Consider the following 23,086-nt stretch of genomic DNA (forward strand, 5'->3'; position numbering starts at 1 on the left):
ATATATATATATATATATATATATATATATATATATATATATTATCATAACACTTCACCAGATACACAATATGTCACAATATTTCGTTTCTCTCAAGTTTGGTATGTCGAAACAGACAAAAAAGCTAGAGGTGCTACATCTCAAAAAATATGAAACTATGAATACTATGATTTTTATTAAATACAAAAAAAGTATTTAGCATTTAAAATAAATCCAATTCAATCGAAGGAGGCTAATGTTGCTCAGTTTCAGTTTTTTAAGTATAGCTGATATCCATGATATATTTAAAGTAGAATATTGTGAAAATGTTACAGAATTTATCTTGATGATAAATACTCTCATATCATTGTCCTCCTAAGTGACCAAGCACACATTGCATTAGATACCACAATACCCTTTATATTGGTTATAGGTATTTAATAAGTACTTTTTTACTATACAGATATTTTATATCACTTTAAATGCACCTCTGCTTTAACAACAGAGGACACAAACACAAAATTCAGCCATTGAAGCACACAAGATGACAGCACAAGAAAGGGATTATACACATATGGGTGCTCCTCTCCGTTGCTTCTCAAGCTGCCCAAAAGCAGGACATGTACATCAGACCCACCAGTGACAATGTAAATTCCGGTCAATGATGTGAAACAGGCAACCACCAGCGGTACAAAACAATCATAAGTTACGCGATTAGTGTCGTAACAGAGTACAAACCACAAAGTCTTTCTCTAAGGAACAACAATGAAAAGCAAGAGGCAACGATCTGAATCATCCATGAAGCAAAGTACAGCAACGTCCATAGCGCTTTCAGCAGAGTGCTGCAAGAACATCCACAATGCCCTCAAAAAATGTCTTGATATCAAATCGTAAAAACAGCATTGCAAGTGTGGGTCCTCATCATATTCTGTGATTAGGGCTTCTCAGCAGTCACATTTTACAGTTCATACAGTCCCACTCAGGACCACCAAAAGCAAGCCTCAGTCGTCATTACCAGTAAGTTCAGTCCTCTCCATCTTCCCTTTATACTTGCTCAGCTTACCCTGCAAGATCTGGGAGGCATTCAGATATCCAGCCTCACGGAACTTCGCTCAGGTGAAGAGTTCCTTTAAGGTGAGTTGATGCACAGAATGGAGGGACACCAGTGTCTTGTATATGAGTGGACCTTTCACGATGTGAAGAATGAGAGAGACTGAGGATAAGAAGCAGAGAAAAAGAAGGACAAGGAGAAGGCACGCTGTGCAGTGTGAAGCCCTTGTCCCCTCAGCACACCTACACACAGAAAAAGAGCAGTTTGATGGTCATTAGGTCACATACATTTTATCCTCTTACAGAAGCATGGCTGACATATTGGTTGGACAATAAAAATAAGCCAATAGTCATGTATGGGTATTTACTGGCATTGGCAAAAATGTCAACAGTATTTATTAGTTTCATAAGCCTTTGCACATACATCTAAACTAGTCAACTAAAGATGCTCCCTTTTATGTATTTAAAAATATATTTTAAAGAACCCCTATCACAGAAAACCAACTTTTCCTTGATTTCTTTGAAACACAATAGTTTGATGTAGTATGCTGCATACCATTCCATCCACATTTCATATGCTCCATATAATGGAAATGTAAATTTTTTTTTTTACATTTATTGTTTTTGTGATGTCACCAAAAACTGCATTTATACATATTAATCTATTCAACCTACACCACCTGCTCCACCTACCAAACTGAAGTTACAAAAAGATGGACACAATCTATCAATTTTATTTGACTGTTTTGATTTGTTATATCAAAGTTTCTTCACGTTATGTATAGTTTGAATAGTAATTTTTGGTCTTATTAATTTTCTTTGCTATACTTTACACAATACAAGAAAAAAGTAAGATATGGACCTCTTAAGCCATAAGTATCACAATTGCAGCACGGAGCTCTTCACTTAGGGTGTATTTCCTATACAAGTTTTGGAATTAATATAATATTATCTTGTGTAATATATTTCATCTTCATAGGCCAGTGTCTCCTCAAAGGCGCAATGTAGGAATTCTTACTAAACAGCAGGGTACAGCTGTTATCGTTACTTTAATACTGGAGACTATGCAATTGCTTGCATACATTCACTCTACTTAGACATCCCTGTGTCCTTCTGGTCTACAAGAGCTTAGTGTCCTAAGCAGTGTCCTTCAGAACGAAAAAAGGAAAGAAATCTACTGTTCTTCATAATGCAAGATACATTTGTAAAAAACTAAATTAAATTGAAGGATCAAATGATCCTGCAAGTGTACAAGTGTTTTTTATTTCATAGTCTAGTAGATATCAAACTGGAAAGTTATCAAACGCAGTTGGATAACTCATCTGCACTGACGCAGTCCCTGCAGGTTCCTGTCAATGCCCACACAAAAGCAAACTTGTTCATGGTCATTTTAACTTCACAGCAAGGTCCTGTTACTGTCAATTATCTTTAACTCCATGGCAAGATGCAAAAAGAACCTGCCAGTTCTTGCACTGCAACAACAAAAATAATCACTATAGTTAACAAGTGCTTTTGTCCATTTGGACATATCATGGCAGGCTGTTGCCCTTAACTAGTTGGAAAATGGGTGAGGGAAACCCTTTTTTTTGCCCAACTGAGAACACTGGTTAGTATAGAAATCTACAAGGCAATCCTGACTACACAAAGTCACAATTTTCATTCAACAAGCTACAAAGTTTGGCAAAGGCAACAAATCTACGCCGTAATCACAATATAGGCTGATTTGGTTTACAGCTATAGAACCTTTCTCTTATCACTGGCTGTGCTAAAGGGATTTTTCACCTGTTTTTCATCAAATTACTTTTTTTACAGTCCCATTATTAATCAGCAGGATGAGAGCAAACATCACGGCAAAAGCTTACATTATTTTCTTTAAGATAATGACTGGTTTGCTAGGAGACATATTTTGTTAATTTTTACAGATATAGCATAATAAATCATATAAGCAAGAATATCTAACATTACTTAATGATTTATGAGCGAGGTTTGCACAATGCTGTATGGTATACACAACCTAATGTCTTGGCTGATTAACCATGCTTGAACATTTGTTTTTTTCTCTGAAAACTATTGCTGTAATGTTTGTGGATGTGTAGCAGAAGATGTTGATGTAAAGCCAGTCTCACCTTCTGGTCAGGCAGGAGGGTGCTGTTCTGCAAGGGGGTCAAGTGACTGCTGAGCAGGGCTCCACCAGGCCGGTCATGCTCACAAAAGATGGTGCCGTTGACATAGTGGAATCTGTCCCCAGGCATGAGACGGTTCCGACACGTGGCACATGTGAAACACTGCAGTAAAGAAAAGGTCAGAGCAATGGAGTTGAACCAACATTCCTAAACATGTTCTAGATTCAGCACAAAAATGAGGCAATCTAAAACTAAAATAAGCATAGACACACAAAGTTTAGGATGTTGTAACCTAACTCATTCTGTCAGAATTGTTTTGCTGTCAAAATGTAACAAAAACACTGCAAAAATAAAAGATGGAGGTCTTTACCACAAAACAACACTTTGTGCATGACAGTAACGCTTCATGATTCAAATTTTAATATCTCTTCTTATATTTAGAAACAGAAATGTGAAAAACACAGAAATACATATTTTGAGGTGCATACAAACTGCTTTGTAAAATGACTTTTAAGGACATTCAGTGCCAGAATGACTGAGTAATTCACCTTGAGGTGGTAGACATTGCCCTGCGCCCTCATCACCATCTCGCTGGCTGGAATCGACTGTCCACATGCACTGCAAGCCCCACTGTGACCAAACAGCCTGCAACAATAAACATAACGGTTATAATATATTCTCACACAGAACGACCAGTCTGAAACTCCATAATGAGAAAAAGAGGTCAAAGCTAAGGCACCTGCAAGTTACTCTAATCTGAAGTATAAACAACTGCGCAGATTGAATACAACTTGCGGGTGAACTGTTGGGGACAGTTTAATGGAACTGTCCACACTTCCTCCTTTATTATCTTAAATTATACTGTGCCTGATGTTTGCTGCTATATTAAAAACAAATGTAAGTAGAAGCACAATGTCACGATTGCAATATTGACTAAATATCACATTGTAATTATATTGTTTCAAGAAGCAAACATGATCACCACATAAATGCCTTGCCTTGATTCATCAATTTAAAACACTTGCAAGATGCTCTTCTGGAATATCTAAGGTTGACGTGAGAAGGCTGACCAAACAGTTTCCGGGCTTATTTACATATTTCAGCCTTCTGCATTATCAGTATTGCAATAACAAACATTACAATAGCAATTAACAAACAATATACTTTAGTGAAATACAGTCATTCAATATGTCGTTTAACTGTTCAAAGTGCCAGGTATTCATTACGTTCCATCACAGCAAGACAAAAATTATGCAGACAATTCATCCATCCATTATCTAAGCCGCTTCTCTGTCAGGGTCGCGGGGGGGTGCTGGAGCCTATCCCAGCAGTCTTCGGGCGGAAGACAGGATACACCCTGGACAGGTCGCCAGTCCATCGCAGGGCAGACAGTCACTCACACATTCACACCCAGGGGCAATTCAGCATGTCCAATTGGCCTGACTGCATGTCTTTGGACTGTGGGAGGAAACCCACGCAGACACGGGGAGAACATGCAAACTCCACACAGAGAGGACCCCGGTCACCCGGCCGGGGAATCGAACCCAGGCCCTCCTCACTGTGGGGCGACAGCGCTACCCACCACGCCACCGTGCCGCCCGCAGACAACTCAGCGAAACACAAATTTAAAGTTTCAATAGGACTGAAATGTGACAGTTCTGTCTGTAATTGTGAATAAATATATTATACTTTACTATTACAAAACAAGTGCAGTTACAAGGACACATTGTTAAGAATGTGACTGAAAATACAGAAACAGCACAGCTGGAGCTAACACGGCTTTCACGTTAACTAGGCTAACTATTCTAGCTGATGTTAGCAAGATTTTGAAACAATCGCCCACTAAGGTGTAGAAATATTGGGTACAAGATGACAAGTTCTCATCGGCATCAAACATTGCATAGGTTAGCTCATTAGCTTATCTGAAAAAGCAGCGTTCATTGCTCATGGCTGATCAATTGTCCCATGGCCATTTTTGAATAATAAAGTAAGCCTACATTGCTATGCTGATTTCAACCAAAGTCCTTGCTTTTCAATCCCTGTGGTTAACAGTATATCTTTTTATTAACTGTTATCATATACTCGGATACTCGAATATCAAAAGTAACCAGATTGTACATCCCTAACAGACTGCGTGACCCTATTTCATATCCACTATATGTCCAAAACGCACCTTGTAATTTTTGTGACTTCAGATACTTTAAAGTGCATCCATTGCTGATGCTCGCATTTAACGGCATAGACAAAGCTTTTGTAGTCTACATAGAAAACTTTTGCCAATAGAACTTGATTCTGCACATGAACCTAAGGTCTAACATGCTCAATGCCCAAAGTCGGCTACAGGGGTGTAAAGTCAGCGCAGCAATGGGCCGTGGAGCGGTGGAACTGCATTTTCTGAAACACCATCAAACACTGGTGGGAGGTGGTGTTTGTGATCCAAAACTAATCATACAACATCACTGTCTGACCTTTCTAATGCTGTTATGGCTGCATGCAATCAAATCCTCACAGCAATATTCCAACATTCAATGTAAATCTTTCCCATAAGAGCAGAGGCTGTATAACAAGGATGTTGGGCCATACAGTTTATAAAGGAAATCTAGGTACACAGTTTAAGACACATGAGAAGCGGAGAAGCCATGTTTTTGCAAAAAACAGAGCTGGTAATTTGAGTGTAGGCTGCAGTACAGGGGCCTTCCATGGCAGGATACCAATGCCCTCCAGTCCTTGACTGCAGCCTATCAGCTAATGTGGAGTGGCAGTATAATTGGTGGCAGTGGGTGGGGGGTGGCTAAAGGGAGCCTCTGATCCACCCTTGGCTCCTAATTAGGGCGCACTTGATTACCCTGCTGCCTGGGCTTGAGGTTGTTATGGGCAATTTTAGGAGAATGCTCAAATGAGTTCAAGCCCTGCTCTTGATGAGCTGGGAAAAAAATATCATCTGCATGCACGCACACACTTGCAGATATAATCAACGCTAAAACACAGTCATGCACAACATGCACAAACAGCACCTGTGACAGCATCTCAAAGGTTGCGTTCACGTTACCTGAAGTGCCACAAATCTTTAGTGCGGCACAGTATGTGAAATGTTGGAATACAAATCTTTTGATTCAAAGTGTTTCACAGTATTTTTTAAATTTGCCATTATTGGTTCCGTTTTGTCTGCTCCACCTCATCCAATGTCAGATAAAATAAATATTGTGAAACATTCATGCATCATGAAAACTTCTTTAAGTGTCATGATACTACAGCTGTATCTATAACGCAAACAGTCATTTTATGTGCCATCCAAAACAACCAACACGTTTTTATATGCTGAGAAAGATTAAAGTGTCTTTGGGTGCTATTTTGCCTCTTCATCATGACTTTGTTTACAAATATGTTGCAGGCCAAAACCTGATCACTGCATAGTGTCTTAAGTATCAGGCAATGTATTCACAACATTTCACATATTAACTTTCTGTGAAGGAGCTTTTAGAAGCATGTAACACTTTGACGTCTGGTTCCCATCATCACTGCTGTGAACAATTCTGACTCAGTAAGCTTTTCTAGAACAGTGCATTTCAGCTCAAACCTGAATGACTTTGTTTACCTCAACATTTAGGGCTAGTGCTGGTGATACTGGTAAAATTCAGTATTACAAATATATCACAATTTCAGATGATATGTATTTATTTATTTAGCACTAAGCACTCAAGTACTTAACTGTCTGAGATGCCGGTACTCAAACACCAGCATTTTATCATAGAAAGACGAAATGTTTTTGCTATTATGAAACAGGAGTGGCTTAACGTGGGTGGATTGCCAAACATGTTAATGATGTGACTGAGAAAGCAGACAGCACTTGGCCAGCTCTGTGGTGGCTTTATAGTTAACTATGCTAACTTTAGCTGATGTTAAGCTAGAACCAGATATAATATTCTCTGGCAAACTAATGTGAGGAGTCCTCATCAGAAGTCAGTGTTGTACCAGTTAGCGTTCTCAACTAATTAGCTCATCTGAGAAAATGGCCTCCGTTACTCTTTCAGCATGGAAAACCTACTGATTTCCCTCTGCTGTTTTTGAATAAAATGTAGGTTTCATTTTTTTGCCACACCAGTGCTGTCCCTAAACAGGTAAGCTTACAACCCTTCGTTTTCCCCTTGTTTCTTCCATCCCTGCAGCTAACTGATTATCCATTCAGTAATGCTTAAAGATACTACAATGTGAAAATTAGTGGAAATGCATGTTCTTAGTGTTAATGAATTAAACCCATGGTCTCTGAATGCTGGGACTCTTTGCTAAAAGAAGGTCACAGAAGGACACAGCTTGTTGTAATTGGACTGTTTTGTTCAGTTGTCTTCTTCAAAGGAAACAATATTGTACATTTTAGCCAGACAAAAACAGATTTACTGCAGGGAAAAAAAACTTGGTTTTCTTTGAAACAATCTGAAGCCATTGCCAAATAAAGACTTTTTTGCTATTCATCAACACTGCTAAAATTAAAAATCATTATCAGTGTGTGACATCAGTATCAGTATATCAGTATAAACAATATATCACCCAGCACCAATTTAGGACTTGACTATAAAAGTAGCTCACAAGTTCAGTAATCCAAAATGATTCAAGTGACAAATTAAGTATCAGTCTACACTGCACAAGGCCTGACTTCTACAAAATACCTGGAGACAGCATTGATAGCCCTCTCGCCCACAGCTACTTTTCAACAAAGGAAACATTTCTTCCGCTTGCGGTCTTTTTGTGACAGACCACTTTGGCAGCCAACCCACGCCATCATCATCATCATCATCATCATCATCATCCTCCTCTCTCTCTCTCTCTCTCTCTCTCCTTTTTCTTCCCTACTCTTTTTCCTCCCCCTCTGCTATCGCTGTCCTGGCACTGACTGACTCGCAGTAATGAATTTTTGATCTTAATCCAAACAGTAATTTAATAAGGGGAGGCAGAAAGCAGTGCTGTTCGCCCTAATTAATGCTCCCTTCTTTTTATCGGACCTCAGGCTCCGCGCCGCGCCATTTGGCAATGAGGCTCTGCCCTTTTGATTAGCTACAGTACATTATACATATTTAATACACTGCAGATTGAATATACTTTACATCTAGCAAAGAGTACCACACACAACATGCAGAACTACCACCCTCAGCCCACACTGGGAAACTCAGTGAGTTGGAAGATTGATATAGGCTTGTTTGGAATGGCATATGTAATCATTGGGTAGTTTTTGCTGCCAATATTGTGTTGAGTTCTTGACTTCAGATCAATTTAAATGTTCACAGCTTTTAAATCCCAAATTAGGAACGGGTCCATGATCAGTCCAGTGTAGTCTCTACAGAGAGATTGACACACATTTTAACCCCTTAACCCAAAGAAGCTGCCGTTCTTGCTGGCAATAACAAAAGCATGTTGTATTTGAATTATTTCTCACTTGTACTTCATTGAAGCACATGCAGAAATTTTGTAAGAATCCTAGACTTTCAGCTGAAACCACAAATTAACACTTTTATAAATTATTTAAACTTGAAAAAAATACTTATGTATTTTTGACATTGAAAGAAAAAAAATGAGTGAATGTAAATATAATTAATTACACAACTTATTATGCAACTAAGCATGTGATTAGGTTGTTGCATTTGAATAGTAGGGGGCTAAAGATTCACAAAACGAGATGGTGGTGTCTCAGTTCACAAAGTGCTCGAAAGTGTGCCTTATATCAATATGCCAATGTTCTTATTATCGATGTATTGCAATATTTAACGTAAAAGTACAATATTATGTAATAATGCGATAATGCATGTTAAGACCAGAGGGGGAAAGTTCAGGGACAAAGTTTAAGTTGCCTTGACAAGTTGGGATAAAATCCCGGGTGCCAAGGTGTTGCTAGGCCATTGCTATGTGATCCCAGGTGTTGCTAAAGTGCTGCTGTGTCATTCCAGGTGTTGCCAAGATATTATTAGGTCACTGCTTTGAAATCCCACATCACTGCTAAGGTTGCTAGGCTGTTGCTATGTTATCCCTGGTGATTGCTAAAATGTTCCTAGCTGGTTTCTATGTTATCCCAGGTGGTTGCTAAGGTGTTGCTATGTCACGTTATCCCACCTAGGATACATGCAGCCAAATAAGCAATCGGTATAAAAACATACTATATGTGCAAATGCTGCAAAGGTTCATGCACTGACAAAGTTGTTTAAAAGTCAAATTTGCTACAGAAACAAGAACTGCCAGTTGCAGGTAAAATGCTGCAAATCTGCAGTTTTGCTCTTGTCTGAAAATGAAGTCATCCAGCCTGGTTAGACTGTAACCCTACTTTGTCTGTATTTCATTAAAGGCATCATTTTAATCATAATGTCATTCTATTTAGGACAAAGATGTGCGTGAGCATCCGGCATTCAGACCTCAGCCTGGGATTAGCTTTAGTGGCTTTGCTCTTTTGCAGGTTTTTGGGGATCTGCAAGTCTCTTTGCCCTCAAGAGCAAGAATGACCTGGCATTGGGACATCGAACGTGGGCACCAAACCGTCTGTGTGGCCCATGCCAAGCACTTTCAAACATGCTCTGTGGTCTGCGCTTGGCACAGACTGGGCAGCGCGGGCACCGATGCCGTGCGGTCATGGGCCAATGCACCACCGCACACATCCAAACAAGCAAAAGGTCAATTTCAAAGTACCTCATAATCACAAACAAATCTAATCTGTTCACCTCTGGAATTCCTGGCATTATATACACAAAGGAGTGAGGGCCAAATTTTCTGTGCCTCCCCTATAGTGGCTTATAAACAAGCTAAAACAACCATTACACAGCATAACATGATAATACAGATTTTAAGTTTAAAATCCCAATGCTATTTTTCACTGGTTTAGCCAGAAAATGCCATTTAGGATTGTACAATACATCATTTGTTAATCACTGTTGCATTACTGATCTTTGTAATACTGTTATCATATAAGGTTGTGAACAATCCCTCAAACTTACAACTTTTATTTTTGTTTACTGTCCTTTATGAGCATTCTGTCACACTCATTATTTCCAGATGAGATTCTCTCGGTGTTTAAGTAAATCAAAACATTCAAGTGATCCAACAAACATAAAATTTAGCTAAAAATTATGCAAAACAATGTTTAATCATACGTTTTCTTATAGTGCTAGACTTATATACAAAGTGACATGTTATGATTGCAATGCTTTAATTTAAACATGCCTAAAGTCTTGGGGAAGGCCTTAAAAACCATTCCTTGTGGGACAGAGACACATGAAAGACGTGTGGGAGTCTTTTGAGGGCTATGGCTGCTACCCAGCCCATGTCACACACACCCACACAGTTCCTGTCATGACGGAGGTATTTTATGCTCTTGTCCTGGCTACTGTACGCTCACACAGCTTGCTTCCCATCAGGCAAACAAGCTACAGATGGCTTCAGAAAGGCTACAATCCTCAGTAAGCTATAACATGGATGTCCAAGTCAGCCATTCTTGTAGAACATCTGCAGACAATCAAGATCATGAGGGCTGATTTTTAAAAACAAGAAAATTATAAAAGGTTATATTTTTTAAAAAGCAATGTCAAAAAGCTTATTCATCTGACTACAGAAAAAGGGCTGAGAACAATATGAATTACACATAAGTCACTGGCAGCTCAAAGTGCTAATATTACATTTCATTACGTAAAATTAGCCGTCTGTATTAGAATTAGACTATTAAGAAGGACATAGCTTTATGTCCTTTAACTGAGGAAAACATCTTGGTCGCTACTATAAACAATTTTTACAAAAAATTGTAAAACATCATGACATTATGACACTTTGTGGTAACTGACTGAGCTTTTCGATGTAGTTAAATGTTAATCCTGTACAATTTTATTAAATCATGGCATGCCACAGTTAGACTTGCTCTGGTTTGCTTTTTTCAGCCTCTACACATCAAATAAATCTGATTATGTGATTAGGTGTGTTAATCCGATATATTTACATTTAACACATCCATTTTGCTCCACCTTGACAAAAACTGTATTCACAGGAGACAACCAATAATTTCCCGCAATCACAGGGGGCAACTCTCCATCCTATCACACCACCTTTTAACCTCTGAACCGAACCTAAGCTCTGGTAAGATCCAGGCTTCTCTTTCTCTCTTTTAACGATATACATTCATTATACTGTAATTACTGAGAAATTTGTTGAGATTGCTGAATAGTAGGTCTTAAAGGGATTTTTTTTATTTCTGCATAATTAAATAGCTAAGATATAAACAGTATGTTTTGATGCAAAATGCTCAAGAATGTTACACAGAACTTTCACAGAAAGTTACATAAAATGGTTATGAATGCTTAATATTACTTTCTGTTTCAAAGAGGAATGTGCAGGGTGATGTAAGGAAAAATAGCGTTGTATTTTGTTGTATTTTAAAATATTTTTTGTATTTTATTATATTATTATTTTACCATTATCAACATTACATATAAACACTCAAAAGAAAAGTGTAGGTTCACTAGTAGTGGATTGGATAGTGGATTGGATAGTAAATAAAATGGTTTTATTTGCCCTGTATACATTCCTGGTTCCTGTCAGTGTAAAGAATCTCTGCAATGTATCATTTCACATTAAACCACAGAAAATGACTTTGTCTTAACCAAAGAATCACGCTGAAATGTTGAAAAATTTGGTAAGTTCCTCTTTAAGGTTAATAACAAGTCTGACACAATAATTGCAAGAGTAATAAGTCTAGAGTTTAAGGGGTTAAACACCTCTTTTCCCCATACCTGATGTAGTCAGTCCTGCAGAGGATCATGCCCCCTTTGCTGTAGCAGGTGGTTCCAATCTCACCCAGTTGGGCCTGGCAGCACGAGCACTTGAGGCAGCGTGTGTGCCAGTAGCGCTCCATGGAGAAGAGCAGGAAGCGGTCAGAAATGCGGCCACCGCAGCCAGCACATGAGCGGCCAGCGCCACCACTGCCTCCTGTCACAGCCACGGCCGACGACTCCACACGGCTGTTCACCATCGTGGCCCTGTGAGAGAGAGAGAGAGAGAGAGAGAGAGAGAGAGAGAGAGAGAGAGAGAGAGAGAGAGGAACTAGTGAAAAACAGTGGACTGGACTGAGATTTCCAGATGCACATCATCAAGGAAACTTATGAAAAGAATGTCTGGTATTGCCATTAAAGGAGTAGTTTTGGGGAGAAAATCTAATTTATACAATTTCCACCTGACACGAAATGTAATCGATCAGCCAAGACATGTTTAATATCTAATGTCTGGTCCATTAGTTTTGCTCTGGAGCTATGAGGCTAATGTAGCTAACAAGTAATGGAATCCTAAAGCCACCAGACAGCATCATATAAACTGCAGGTCTTAATTGTCACATACTTGCATCAATCTGCATTTGGTTCTTAAACTAATCTCAGACAGACTTGAGTCTGTGGTTTCTGATGATGTATAATGTGCTGTTCTCTATAAAAATGGACAAAATTATATTGTACTGTTTTCCCTGAACGGTCCACTTACCACATATATGTTGCTTTATATGCCAAAAGCAATCATAATTTGTTTTTCACTTGACCATTTCTAACATCTTTTCATCCCTTAGAATTAAACACACTGTACCTTTAAGAATGAGTTATGCTTCTAACAGCATCATTAAACTCAGTAAAGAAACAGAAATTTAACTTCAAATGTGTGCACATAATTGTACATATTAGATATGTGACGTATTAGCGAAAAAAGGATGAATTAGACAAGCCACTAGTGATGTAATCAAAGGGTATTCAGAGGAATTATAAGAGGGTGGGAAAGAGTGGCTTTCATCTGTTTAGTTTTGTTTACTCCTGTAACTATGCTAATTAATCTTGTAGTCAGCTGCTCTTCAAACCTTTGCTCTTTCTGGGACAAGGAGAGGGGCGCAACAGATACATAAATTAATAAATGACAGTTATAGAAAATAGCTATTGGCTGGTATATTGATAAATGCTTGATATGTAACACTAATATCAAGCAGTCTGATTTTAATCAAGTAGTCCAGTCAAGCAGTACAATAAACCAATAATAACAACAGGTAGTCATAACAATCTTTTGTAATAGGCCTAAATCAAGCTCGTGGTTAGGCTCTGCGGCTGGCAAACAACCAGAGAAGCAGCTCTGATTGCCTGTTTTATTTATTGGCAGAGCTTCATCTCAGTAAGCTTACCAGGCAGAGCTGGCTCGCTTTACCCAAGAAAATGCAGATCCATTTCAGGAAAAACACAAACAAACCCATTTCCCAAAGGGTAACTTGCACAGATAAACTGTATATCCAAAGAAGAACATGACAATGACAGTGCTTTAAGCCCACAATAAATATCCATTAATCACGATTTAATGCGTTTGAAATTAGTTTCTTGGAATTCCTAAAAAATAAATGTTACACAATAATGACCAAGAAAGTTCCTGCAATGTGAAATGAATGGCACAGCCTTAGACCATTAGAGCACAGCGGAAAAAAAAACAAACTAAAAAACACACTACATGCTGAGGGCAATGTGACCAACAGTGTCCAGCAAGGCTGGTATATCTAACTTGACATTAACAGATCGTATCTGGAGCTCATTTGTGGGACTTTCCATCTCAAGTAAGAGAGGATTCAAGCCCAGCTTGAAGGCAGTGCAGCTTTTGGTTGGCAGTCAGAAGTCCCATATGAGTTCTGTTCTACCTCAGTCTACTGTATCTTAAAGACAGGGTGTTGATTTTTAGAGATCTACTCCTAACAGTTTTGCTGCTAATCAAGAAGGAAAAATTCTTTTGAATGCAATAAACAGAGACTGCAAACAACAGACACAGATTCCTCAGAACCTTTAAAATCATGCACTGGCATACCGTAAACTTAAACCAGCTATCCTGATAGTTCTAGCTTCAGCTGAACACATTTTGGCTTTGTGTGTCCATCTTTCCTGCAACATTTCTGTTCAGTGGCAACTTTGCTACTTGCAAGGACAGCTTCCTCATTCTCTTTGACACAGAATTAGCACTGATACATCACACTGGCAGAATTCTGAGCATTTTTGCATGCTATGTGGTTTGGACATTGGACATAAAAATTAACTAAATTAACTATTTTTAACAAACGGTGTGTAAGACCTAAAAGTAGGCTATCTTGCTCAAAACTACTCAAACCATCTATGATGGGAAACAATACCCAGCTAACAGCATTATGCCACACAATGTGAGTGGTTTTTCAAGCTAGATTTGCCACAAGCTGGCTTGTCATAATTATTACATAATCACCTGATTCCTGTTATTGAAGCTAACCAATTTTCTACAGCTGTTAGCTTTCTCAATCATATGTTTATGTCATAACAAACAGAATGTGAACTGGGCGCATTTTCATCCGTTGGGTTGGGGCAATTATGTGTAATAAGAGAAAAACAGAAAACATATTTATTGAGACGACATGGGTTTTACAAAAACAATATTCTGACTTGTGCCAAGAAGGTACGTTTAGTGGGCAATAGAAAGTAATGCTTGTGTATCTGTCTTCAGTTAAGAACCAGTATTTGTGCATTAAAATTTTAAAAAATGCGAAGAAGTGTGTTTGCTGTAGGAGCTACACACTTTTTCACTTGGTAAATCAACAAAACACCCAAAAACTTTGTGTATGACAACTTCATGATGGCCTGGTTACAGGATTTGATATAATTCACTGCTGCCCCCCCCCTAAATATCCTGTGCAGCCTTTTCTGTTGATATTTGCCCAGTATTGATGCCTGGTATCAGAACTGTGCAGTCTACACATCTTAAGAACTTATTAAATAATATGCGGTAGCTGCCAGGTCATTTTTCAATCAGAGCTGTCAACAGCCATCATCAGCCAAATCACCAGATTTTAATTTTCGTAAATCATACAAAATATTCAATGGCGAAACATAAACCCTTAATGGTACACAGGTGTCAAAACTTACTTGTGACCCCCTCACTTGTACCATAACTGACTAGGAAAAATTTCCCAAGAAATTCCCACAGCACTTACAAGGACGATGATCCCACAAGAAGCCAAAATTGTGTACGATTCAGTATTTTACAGCATGTCCCTAAGAAATCATGGTTAGATCTATTGAGTGCTTCTGACTAAGCTGGTGTTGTTGGTGACGTAAATAAGCTTTGGAAGTTAAGCACCACATGATCTTGTTTTGGAGACCGAGGAAGCACACCTTGCATTTCCTGCAATAAAGAAACTTCTTGACAAACTTTATCTGCGATGACTGATGCCGGGTTGAGAAAACGAGGCTGAATCTTAAACAGCTGAGCCGTGCAGTTCTTCACAACATGAAGCACCAACATAAAGCAGAAAACCGGAGGAAGCAAGCCAGGATCTACGTCTCTCTGAGGTTCATTCATGTGTTATTTCCTCCCTCTGTTCTCCTGAAGGAAAGGTCAGCCGGCAGCAGACGGGAGATACCAAAGCCAAGTCAGAGGTCACGACTGAGCCGCTTGGATCGGAGAAGTCGAGCAGGGGGGTAGCAGGATGACGGAAGGCAACAGGAAAGCAGTAAGCACCCTACACCGAAAAAGAGCAACTACTTCCTTCATGTTATAATCTCTCACTTCAGGCTCATGCTGAGCGCACGATGCCAGCTGTTCAGACACTTTCCCACAATCACAGGCAATGAAAACCTTTCAGACCTCAACTACTCATTCAAAGGCAACAACAATCCTAATGGCGTGACACTGTGAAATACACCAATACATCTTTTGGCAAAGCATGTGTATATCCACCAACAATGCATGTAATACCCAACTCTTCAAACCGTTAGACAGCACACCGACATAAACTTTACTTTAAAAAACAAATATCTTTCCCTGAAGTCGTCCTGCAGTTATTTCCTGTGTTTTTTGAAGTTTCAGGAGTGAAACTGATCGCCTTACCCAGAAATATCAGAACCATCTCCCTCCATTTTCAAACAAGAGGCAGTCTCGGAAGAAATTTTGGGACAACAGACAGGAGAAGAATCTATTTTCCCTCTATATCTCTTTCTTCTTCAACGTGCAGGACTCTGTTAGCTTCCCTCACTTTCCACTGGTAAAACTGGCCAAACAGGTCTAATATCACTCTACCGCAAGGCTACGTAAGTGCTTCCTCTGCAAATGGGGCGACACGTTCTGAACATCCTAAACCCGACATGAAGCTACACGCCTATGTTCCTGTTAGAGGCCTGGCAACCTGCCTGTTCCAACCAATTCCGACACTCTTGACTTCAAGGCTGAATCCGTCACATTTGCTGAAGACCACATCAGCGGCCTTAATGGCAGGTTTTAAATCACGAAAAACAGCTACCTTTGCTAAATGAAAACATCAATTTGAAGAACATTTTGAGCTTTTACTCAAGTTTATATTGTGATGATAAATCAACTGGATTCATTCAGTCCTGTAAAACTCAGGCTCTTTTATGTTGCACTTACCCTCCATACAGCCCTTTCAAAAAGACATAAATACTTTGAAGCGCTTACGTAGCGTGCCTCTAAATTTATTCAAGGCATAAACAGAATTTGCTTTAACACCCTTTTCTCCACAGCTGCCAGCAGCAGAAACCACATTGCCATTTGTGCACACCTGCGTGCACTATTGAAAAGCAGGTTGCCAAATAACTTTGCCGCAGCTAATTTCATGAAAATGCAAATCCCCTTCTTTTTAATCATCCTCTGCTGCAGACCTGAGAGTGAGAGACAATGCTAGTGAATAGGACCCTGGGGGAATATCAAATGCTGTCGACTAGGCTGGGCTATTTCAATAGAGAACAATTATATTATCCCTCTGAGAACTTAGGTAAGCTAATCCCCCTCTGAAAACGCTTGGCAACAACCTTTTTTGGGCTACAAGGCTCAATGTGGTGTCTTATCACCCCCTCGCAGAACTTTGTGTGGCTTCCTATCTTAGGCATACGGGCACTCACGACCAATTGCTGACATAAACGCACACACAAAAAAAATCAAGAATAGTGTGTCACGCAAAAACCACACCGCTTAAGAAAGTGGTGATGACATGGATTAACAAACCAAAAAAAGTGTTTAAAAGTCAGGGTAAACTTGGATGCCTCCATACATTTAATAAGATGTGGCAGTTTTAGTAAGGTTTAGGAGGCATCATTATAAAGTTGGACATGATTCTGGACAGCTGGTAGACTCCACTGTATCTTTAAACATAACTACAGCTCATCTTTGAATAATCAGTTCCATGCACTTACTACCATGTGATACTTTTATTTGCACTTAAGTACATTTGTAAGGATAGGATTAAACTTTTTCCTCTATGCCATTTTAGTTCTGCACATTTAGAAGATGGTGCTTCATGTCCACTGCTGTTAGATGCTAGAAGACCAAACATATTTCACTACCGCTCTACAAACAACTCAGTACTAAAGGATTTTTTTAACTTGATGCGTTCTTTTCTACTTTTACTTCTAGTTTTTACTTCACACACATAATAATACTTCTATGTTAAGGTTGCTTTAGGCTACTCTGTCCATCTTTTAAATTTCTGTCATTAAGATGTAAATAAAGGTGTTATAAAGTAGCTTTATGTGCAAAAGTTTCATTCCAGGGAAACGTATCGAGTCAGAATTGTTCACAGTTGTGGTGACAGTAACCAGATACATCACTGAAAACTACTGCATGAAATGATTACAAATACACTGACTGATATACTGTAGTTTTTAAATTCATTCATGGAGGAAAGGTACATGCAGGGCACTGTAAGGCACAGCAGTACTCAAAGAAAGCTTTTAAAGAAATTATTAACACTATTTTCTGTTATAACTAAGTATTACATAAAATTCAGCTGTAGACTTTACGACCCCTGGTTCCTATAACCACCACTGTTTCTGAGTTGGTAGGTTTCTCTACAATTATCCATTTCACATCAAACCACTCTGAAAGACTTTGTTCACATCTTAACAACTTAATTATGCAGAAAGTTGATATAAAAACTATAGCTGTAAGAAACATGAGAGGAATTCCCCCTTAAAGCAGAAGAAAGCTTCGCCACAACTCACTAAAATCCTGAGAGACTGAGCTTTGGCCAGTGCTTGCAGCTCTAGAAGTGAGCCAAGCTTCTCTCTCTCTCTCTCTCTCTCTCTCGATTTAAACGATGCCATCAGACAGAAAGGTCAGTAAGGCGGGGTGAGGTACTCGGTTCCAGCCGGCTTACGCACTGATTGATGAAATAAGCAGGCGAAAAGTGGAGGCTAATGAAGAGAAACACAATGCCGTCCCTGTCAGCGCAGCGCTAGTAACGCTGGAGCGTTCTTAAAGGGACACCGACTTAAAAATCGCATAATTAAATGGCTATCATGTCAGCAGAATCACTGAGTGGTTCGGTGTGAAAGGCATGAAGAGTGTCCTGAGGCAAAACAGTCCCCAAAGAAAACTTTTTTTTCAGATTAGCCATTGTTTTACTATCACCAACTGGTGGTTTGGACAGTAAATAACATGCCCATATCTGTGATGAAGACATCGGGAATCCTGGTTCCTATAGCCACAAAGGTAAAGAAATCCGAGCCTGTAAATTTATTTACAAATGAACCACTTCACATGAAACCACTGAAGGACTCTGCATATGTGAACCACTGAAATATGCAGATATTCTGAAAAATCGGTGGAATTTCCCTTTAAAGTTTTACTCTTGCGTCTCCCACCTTCCATGCTTTATAAACCGTTAACCATTTTAACTACCAGTGTGAGTGTTTGTCTACATTTCCCAACACTGGCCTTTGCAAATCACCCTTTATAGGTTAACAGGGTCTAGTTCTGAACTGCCATTAACCTCTCGTTGCAGTGAACAAATGCACGAACGCCCCAAACCCCCGTGTATGTGCAAGAGTGAGTGGCGCGTAATTAAAATAAATTAGCCTGCCCGCTCCGCGCGCACTCGCTATAAATAGCAGCAAGGCCGGCGCGCAATGACCAGACCCTGTTGGCACCAATGCAGTTTAGTAATACATCCTTCCCTTTTAATAATGCGCTCCGGGGCCATAACTGCACGCTTCGCCGTTTCATTAAAACGTCTCTCACTCTCTCTCTCTTTTAATTAAGGCTCCGGCGCATGATACAGCTCCCCATTGTGTAGAATAAGAAATTCTCTGTGACTGGAGTGTGCAAAACATCCGAAGTGGGTCACTCCGGTGGCGAGTTGAGAAAGAAAGCAAGAAAGAAAGAGTGGAAAGTGACAGCTGCACTGAACTTCAACATGCTAGTCACCAGCAGCAAAACTACAGGTACGTCAGGATACACCTTATCGAAAACGCCACCAGCATTAGCTAAAAGTACAGGAAGGACGTGTTGACTGCCAATCACCCTGCCAGAAAGTGCTACGAGCATTGAAACGAATAGGTAGGACAGTTCGATTAACCTAAATTTCCGTATCGGAAATCGCCACCAGCATTAAAAGGACAATTAGAATATTTTGATAGCCTAAATCACATTATCAGCAGGTAAGTGAGCTAGGTTAGTGATACTAAGCCGAGTCGCACCTGCATTAACATTAATTGAAGACACTATAAAACGTTTGGACCGTTACTACGCTCTACTAGTGATATGCGCATGCTCGGTGGGACCACTCGAAACACAAACCGGACAGGCTATTATAACCTACCGCTCTTTTTCGTAACACGTCCGACTGATGGGTAGCCCGGGTGTGAAATGTACACCCAAGTGTAAAAATGAGACGCCTCTTCTCAAACTCAGGCAAATCTGTGCAGCGGCTTGCTCGCAGTGACTGTTTTTGATAATCCCAGTTGTCGGGCTGTTCAGTTCAGAGTGACTCCAAAAGCTTCAAATGGTCTGTCCTTCTTTAGCGACGTGCTCGACTGCGGCTAGTATACTCATGACTGGCACCGCTGGTCTTCTTAAGCGTCGCTTTCAAAAGCAATATCGCAGATAAATACGCCGTTTTACACCTTTGCGGCAAGAGAAAACGTCCCTCTTCTCGCTCCTGCCTCTTCTCTTCGCGCTTAAATCTCACAGCAACGACGAGCAAGTTTTGAACGCCACGCCTATCGTGGCATCAGCAGCGCAGAGCCAATGAGGTGCATGGTGGGCCGTGGCATATGACAGCATGATGGATGTGTGTTTGAGGAACTTTTGCCTGTTGGAGGCCGATTTCAGCGGTCCGTAATCGCGTTAAGAAGGCAGTTTTATAACTTTCCCTTTCGCCTGCTTCAGAGTGGACTGGCCAACTGTATCTCCTCCTCATTCAGCACAGCTTTTACCCAGATATTATTGGGACAGTCATCGTTTTGCGTTTCTTTCTGTATTAGTTTAACAGCAGTTAGAATCAGAAAGCCCCGTGTGTTTTTAAGCGCGGCTGTAAACTGTAAACTGCTCTGCTCGTCGCGGAGCTCCATCAGCGTGGTGAACATCTGGCCTGGATGGCAAAGCCATTACAGAGAGAGCAGTAAAGCTTCGTTTTAACTAACGCGAAACCGTCACATTTGCCTTGATTTACAGTAATGGCCTGACAAGGAAAAAAGGCCTGTTTCGTTTAGATGTAGCCCCACTGCCAGCGCTGTTCTCCACTACTAACGTTACGTCTCCGTAACACTCAGCTCTGACCTCTCTTTTAAAGGGGAATTCCTCCGATTTTTCAAAGTATCTTCATTATTAGATCCCTAAAGTCGTTCAGAGTGGCTTGATGTGAAAAGCTCCGTTCTGGAAACCTGCCGAGTCAGAGCTGCTCACAGCGGTGGTTAAAGGAACCAGACATCTGAAAAGTTTAATACTTTTGACAGCTACTTTAAAGGAACTCTTACGTGAAGTGATTGCGAATTTGTTACCTGAAAACGTTTAATATGTAGCCCCGCTCGTGACATCCAGTCTAAATGAAAAACAATGCATAGTTACGCCGTATTAATGGATGGGAACGAGATCCTAATCTATGGCCATGACTTCGTAAAGCGTGGGGACTAGATAATTACGGCGTGAAATCGAGAGAATTAAGCCCTTACCACAGCTTAATAAGGCATGATCTCATTCGTGGCTACGACTTAATTATATATACTGCTAAAAAAAAAAAGAAAACACTCAAATAACACATCCTAGATCTGAATGAATGAAATATTCTCATTGAATACTTTGTTCTGTACAAAGTTGAATGTGCTGACAACAAAATCACACAAAAATCAATGGAAATCAAATTTATTAACCAATGGAGGCCTGGATTTGGAGTCACACACAAAATTAAAGTGGAAAAACACACTACAGGCTGATCCACCTTTGATGTAATGTCCTTAAAACAAGTCAAAATGAGGCTCAGTATTGTGTGTGGCCTCCACGTGCCTGTATGACCTCCCTACTGCCTGGGCATGCTCCTGATGAGGTGGTGGATGGTCTCCTGAGGGATCTCCTCCCAGACCTGGACTAAAGCATCCGCCAACTCCTGGACAGTCTTTGGTGCAGTCTGTGGACAGTCTGTTGGTGGATGGAGCGAGACATGTCGTCCCAGATGTGCTCAATCGGATTCAGGTCTGGGGAACGGGTGGGCCAGTCCATAGCTTCAATGCCTTCATCTTGCAGGAACTGCTGACCCACTCCAGCCACATGAGGTCTAGCATTGTCCCGCATTAGGAGGAACCCAGGGCCAACCGCACCAGCATATGGTCTCACAAGGGGTCTGAGGATCTCATCTCGGTACCTAATGGCAATCAGGCTATCTCTGGCGAGCACATGGAGGGCTGTGCAGCCCTCCAAAGAAATGCCACCCCACACCATTACTGACCCACTGCCAAACCGGTCATGCTAAAGGATGTTGCAGGCAGCAGATCGCTCTCCACTGCGTCTCCAGACTCTGTCACATCTGTCACATGTGCTCAGTGTGAACCTGCTTTCGTCTGTAAAGAGCACAGGGCACCAGTGGCAAATTTGCCAATCCTGGTGTTCTCTGGCAAATGCTAAGCATCCTGCACGGTGTTGGGCTGTGAGCACAACCCCCATCTGTGGATGTCGGGCTCTCATACCATCCTCATGGAGTCGGTTTCTAACCGTTTGTGCAGACACATGCACATTTGTGGCCTGCTGGAGGTCATTTTGCAGGGCTCTGGCAGTGCTCCTCCTGTTACTCCTTGCACAAAGGCGGAGGTAGAACCTTTAAACGTTTCTAGTGGTTCCTGGTTATGTCCAGGTGTCACTAATGGTATCCTGTGTTTTGCTGATAGAAAGCAAACCCATCAGGTTTTAATCCTTATGCTTATAATGGTCTTTGATCAGCAGTGTTGTGATGTATATATCTTGACCCCTGGTTCCTATCACCACTGCTGTAAATCATTACCTTTGTCTATAATGAATCACATCACTCTGAATATAAGTCTGACATCTCAGTGACTGAATCCTGAGGATCTGAATGTAAAACATTCAGTGTTTTAGGTAAAGAAAACTTTGTCTGAATCTAACGGTTCCCTTCACCCTACATACTGCTCTGCTAATACAATGAAATAATAGTTTCAGTTCACCAAAGTTTATCACCGAAACCTTGCTGGAAGTATGTGATCACTCGTTGGTCAGTACTTTTATAAGAACACACTGTGGCTGTTCCTGATAGTAGTTAATAGATTAAAAGTCAATAGTCTCGACTGACCTCTAGTGGTCGGGTTAAGAAGTGCATGATCTAGCCTGCTATAGACACGATCGATACATTTTCACTCTTCCTGAGTGTAGTTTTGGGTAGAAGGACTCCATTCCCTGTGCTAGGATTGGCTGATTGCTTGTCAGTAAAAACTGGTAGCCAATCTTAGAGCAAAAGACGGAGTTTGACTGAACATGGATTAATCTGAGGAAAAATATATATGAGGAATGTATACAATGAATAAACAGTGAACATTATACACCAAGGATCAATTCAATCGAACTATTATTATTATTATTATTATTAATCATAATCATTTTAAAGAATGCTATTCTAAAAAAAGAGAGAATCCTTTGTTCTCATGTTT

At 40.2% G+C, this 23,086-nt stretch overlaps 1 protein-coding gene across 2 annotated transcripts; it reads right to left on the reverse strand.

Moving 5' to 3' along the window:
• Window positions 1-235: 235 nt before the first annotated feature.
• Window positions 236-20,129, reverse strand: lmo4a (LIM domain only 4a). Of its 2 annotated transcripts, none has more exons than XM_017697727.2 (5): window positions 16,035-16,179; window positions 11,906-12,151; window positions 3,701-3,797; window positions 3,156-3,314; window positions 236-1,272 (listed from the first exon to the last, which is right to left on the reverse strand). In XM_017697727.2, exons 1-5 carry the CDS (start codon window positions 16,061-16,063, stop codon window positions 1,264-1,266), a joined length of 540 nt encoding a protein of 179 aa, XP_017553216.1. In that variant the 5' UTR covers window positions 16,064-16,179; the 3' UTR covers window positions 236-1,263. The 2 variants fall into 2 exon arrangements, with proteins under 2 accessions (XP_017553216.1, XP_017553224.1); XM_017697735.2 differs by lacking the exon at window positions 16,035-16,179 and adding an exon at window positions 19,756-20,129 and having other exon boundaries at window positions 239-1,272.
• Between the last annotated feature and the right edge of the window lie 2,957 nt (window positions 20,130-23,086).

Source organism: Pygocentrus nattereri, chromosome 23 (assembly GCF_015220715.1).
Source record: "Pygocentrus nattereri isolate fPygNat1 chromosome 23, fPygNat1.pri, whole genome shotgun sequence".
In the NCBI taxonomy this organism is placed as follows: domain Eukaryota; kingdom Metazoa; phylum Chordata; class Actinopteri; order Characiformes; family Serrasalmidae; genus Pygocentrus; species Pygocentrus nattereri.

Coding starts and splice junctions, on each gene's coding strand:
- lmo4a (XM_017697727.2), bottom strand. CDS start 16,063: ATGGAGGGAGATGGTTCTGATATTTCTGG. Junction 12,152..16,034: donor GATGGTTCTGATATTTCTGG/GTAAGGCGATCA, acceptor TCTCTCTCACAG/GGCCACGATGGTGAACAGCC. Junction 3,798..11,905: donor TGCAGGACTGACTACATCAG/GTATGGGGAAAA, acceptor TTATTGTTGCAG/GCTGTTTGGTCACAGTGGGG.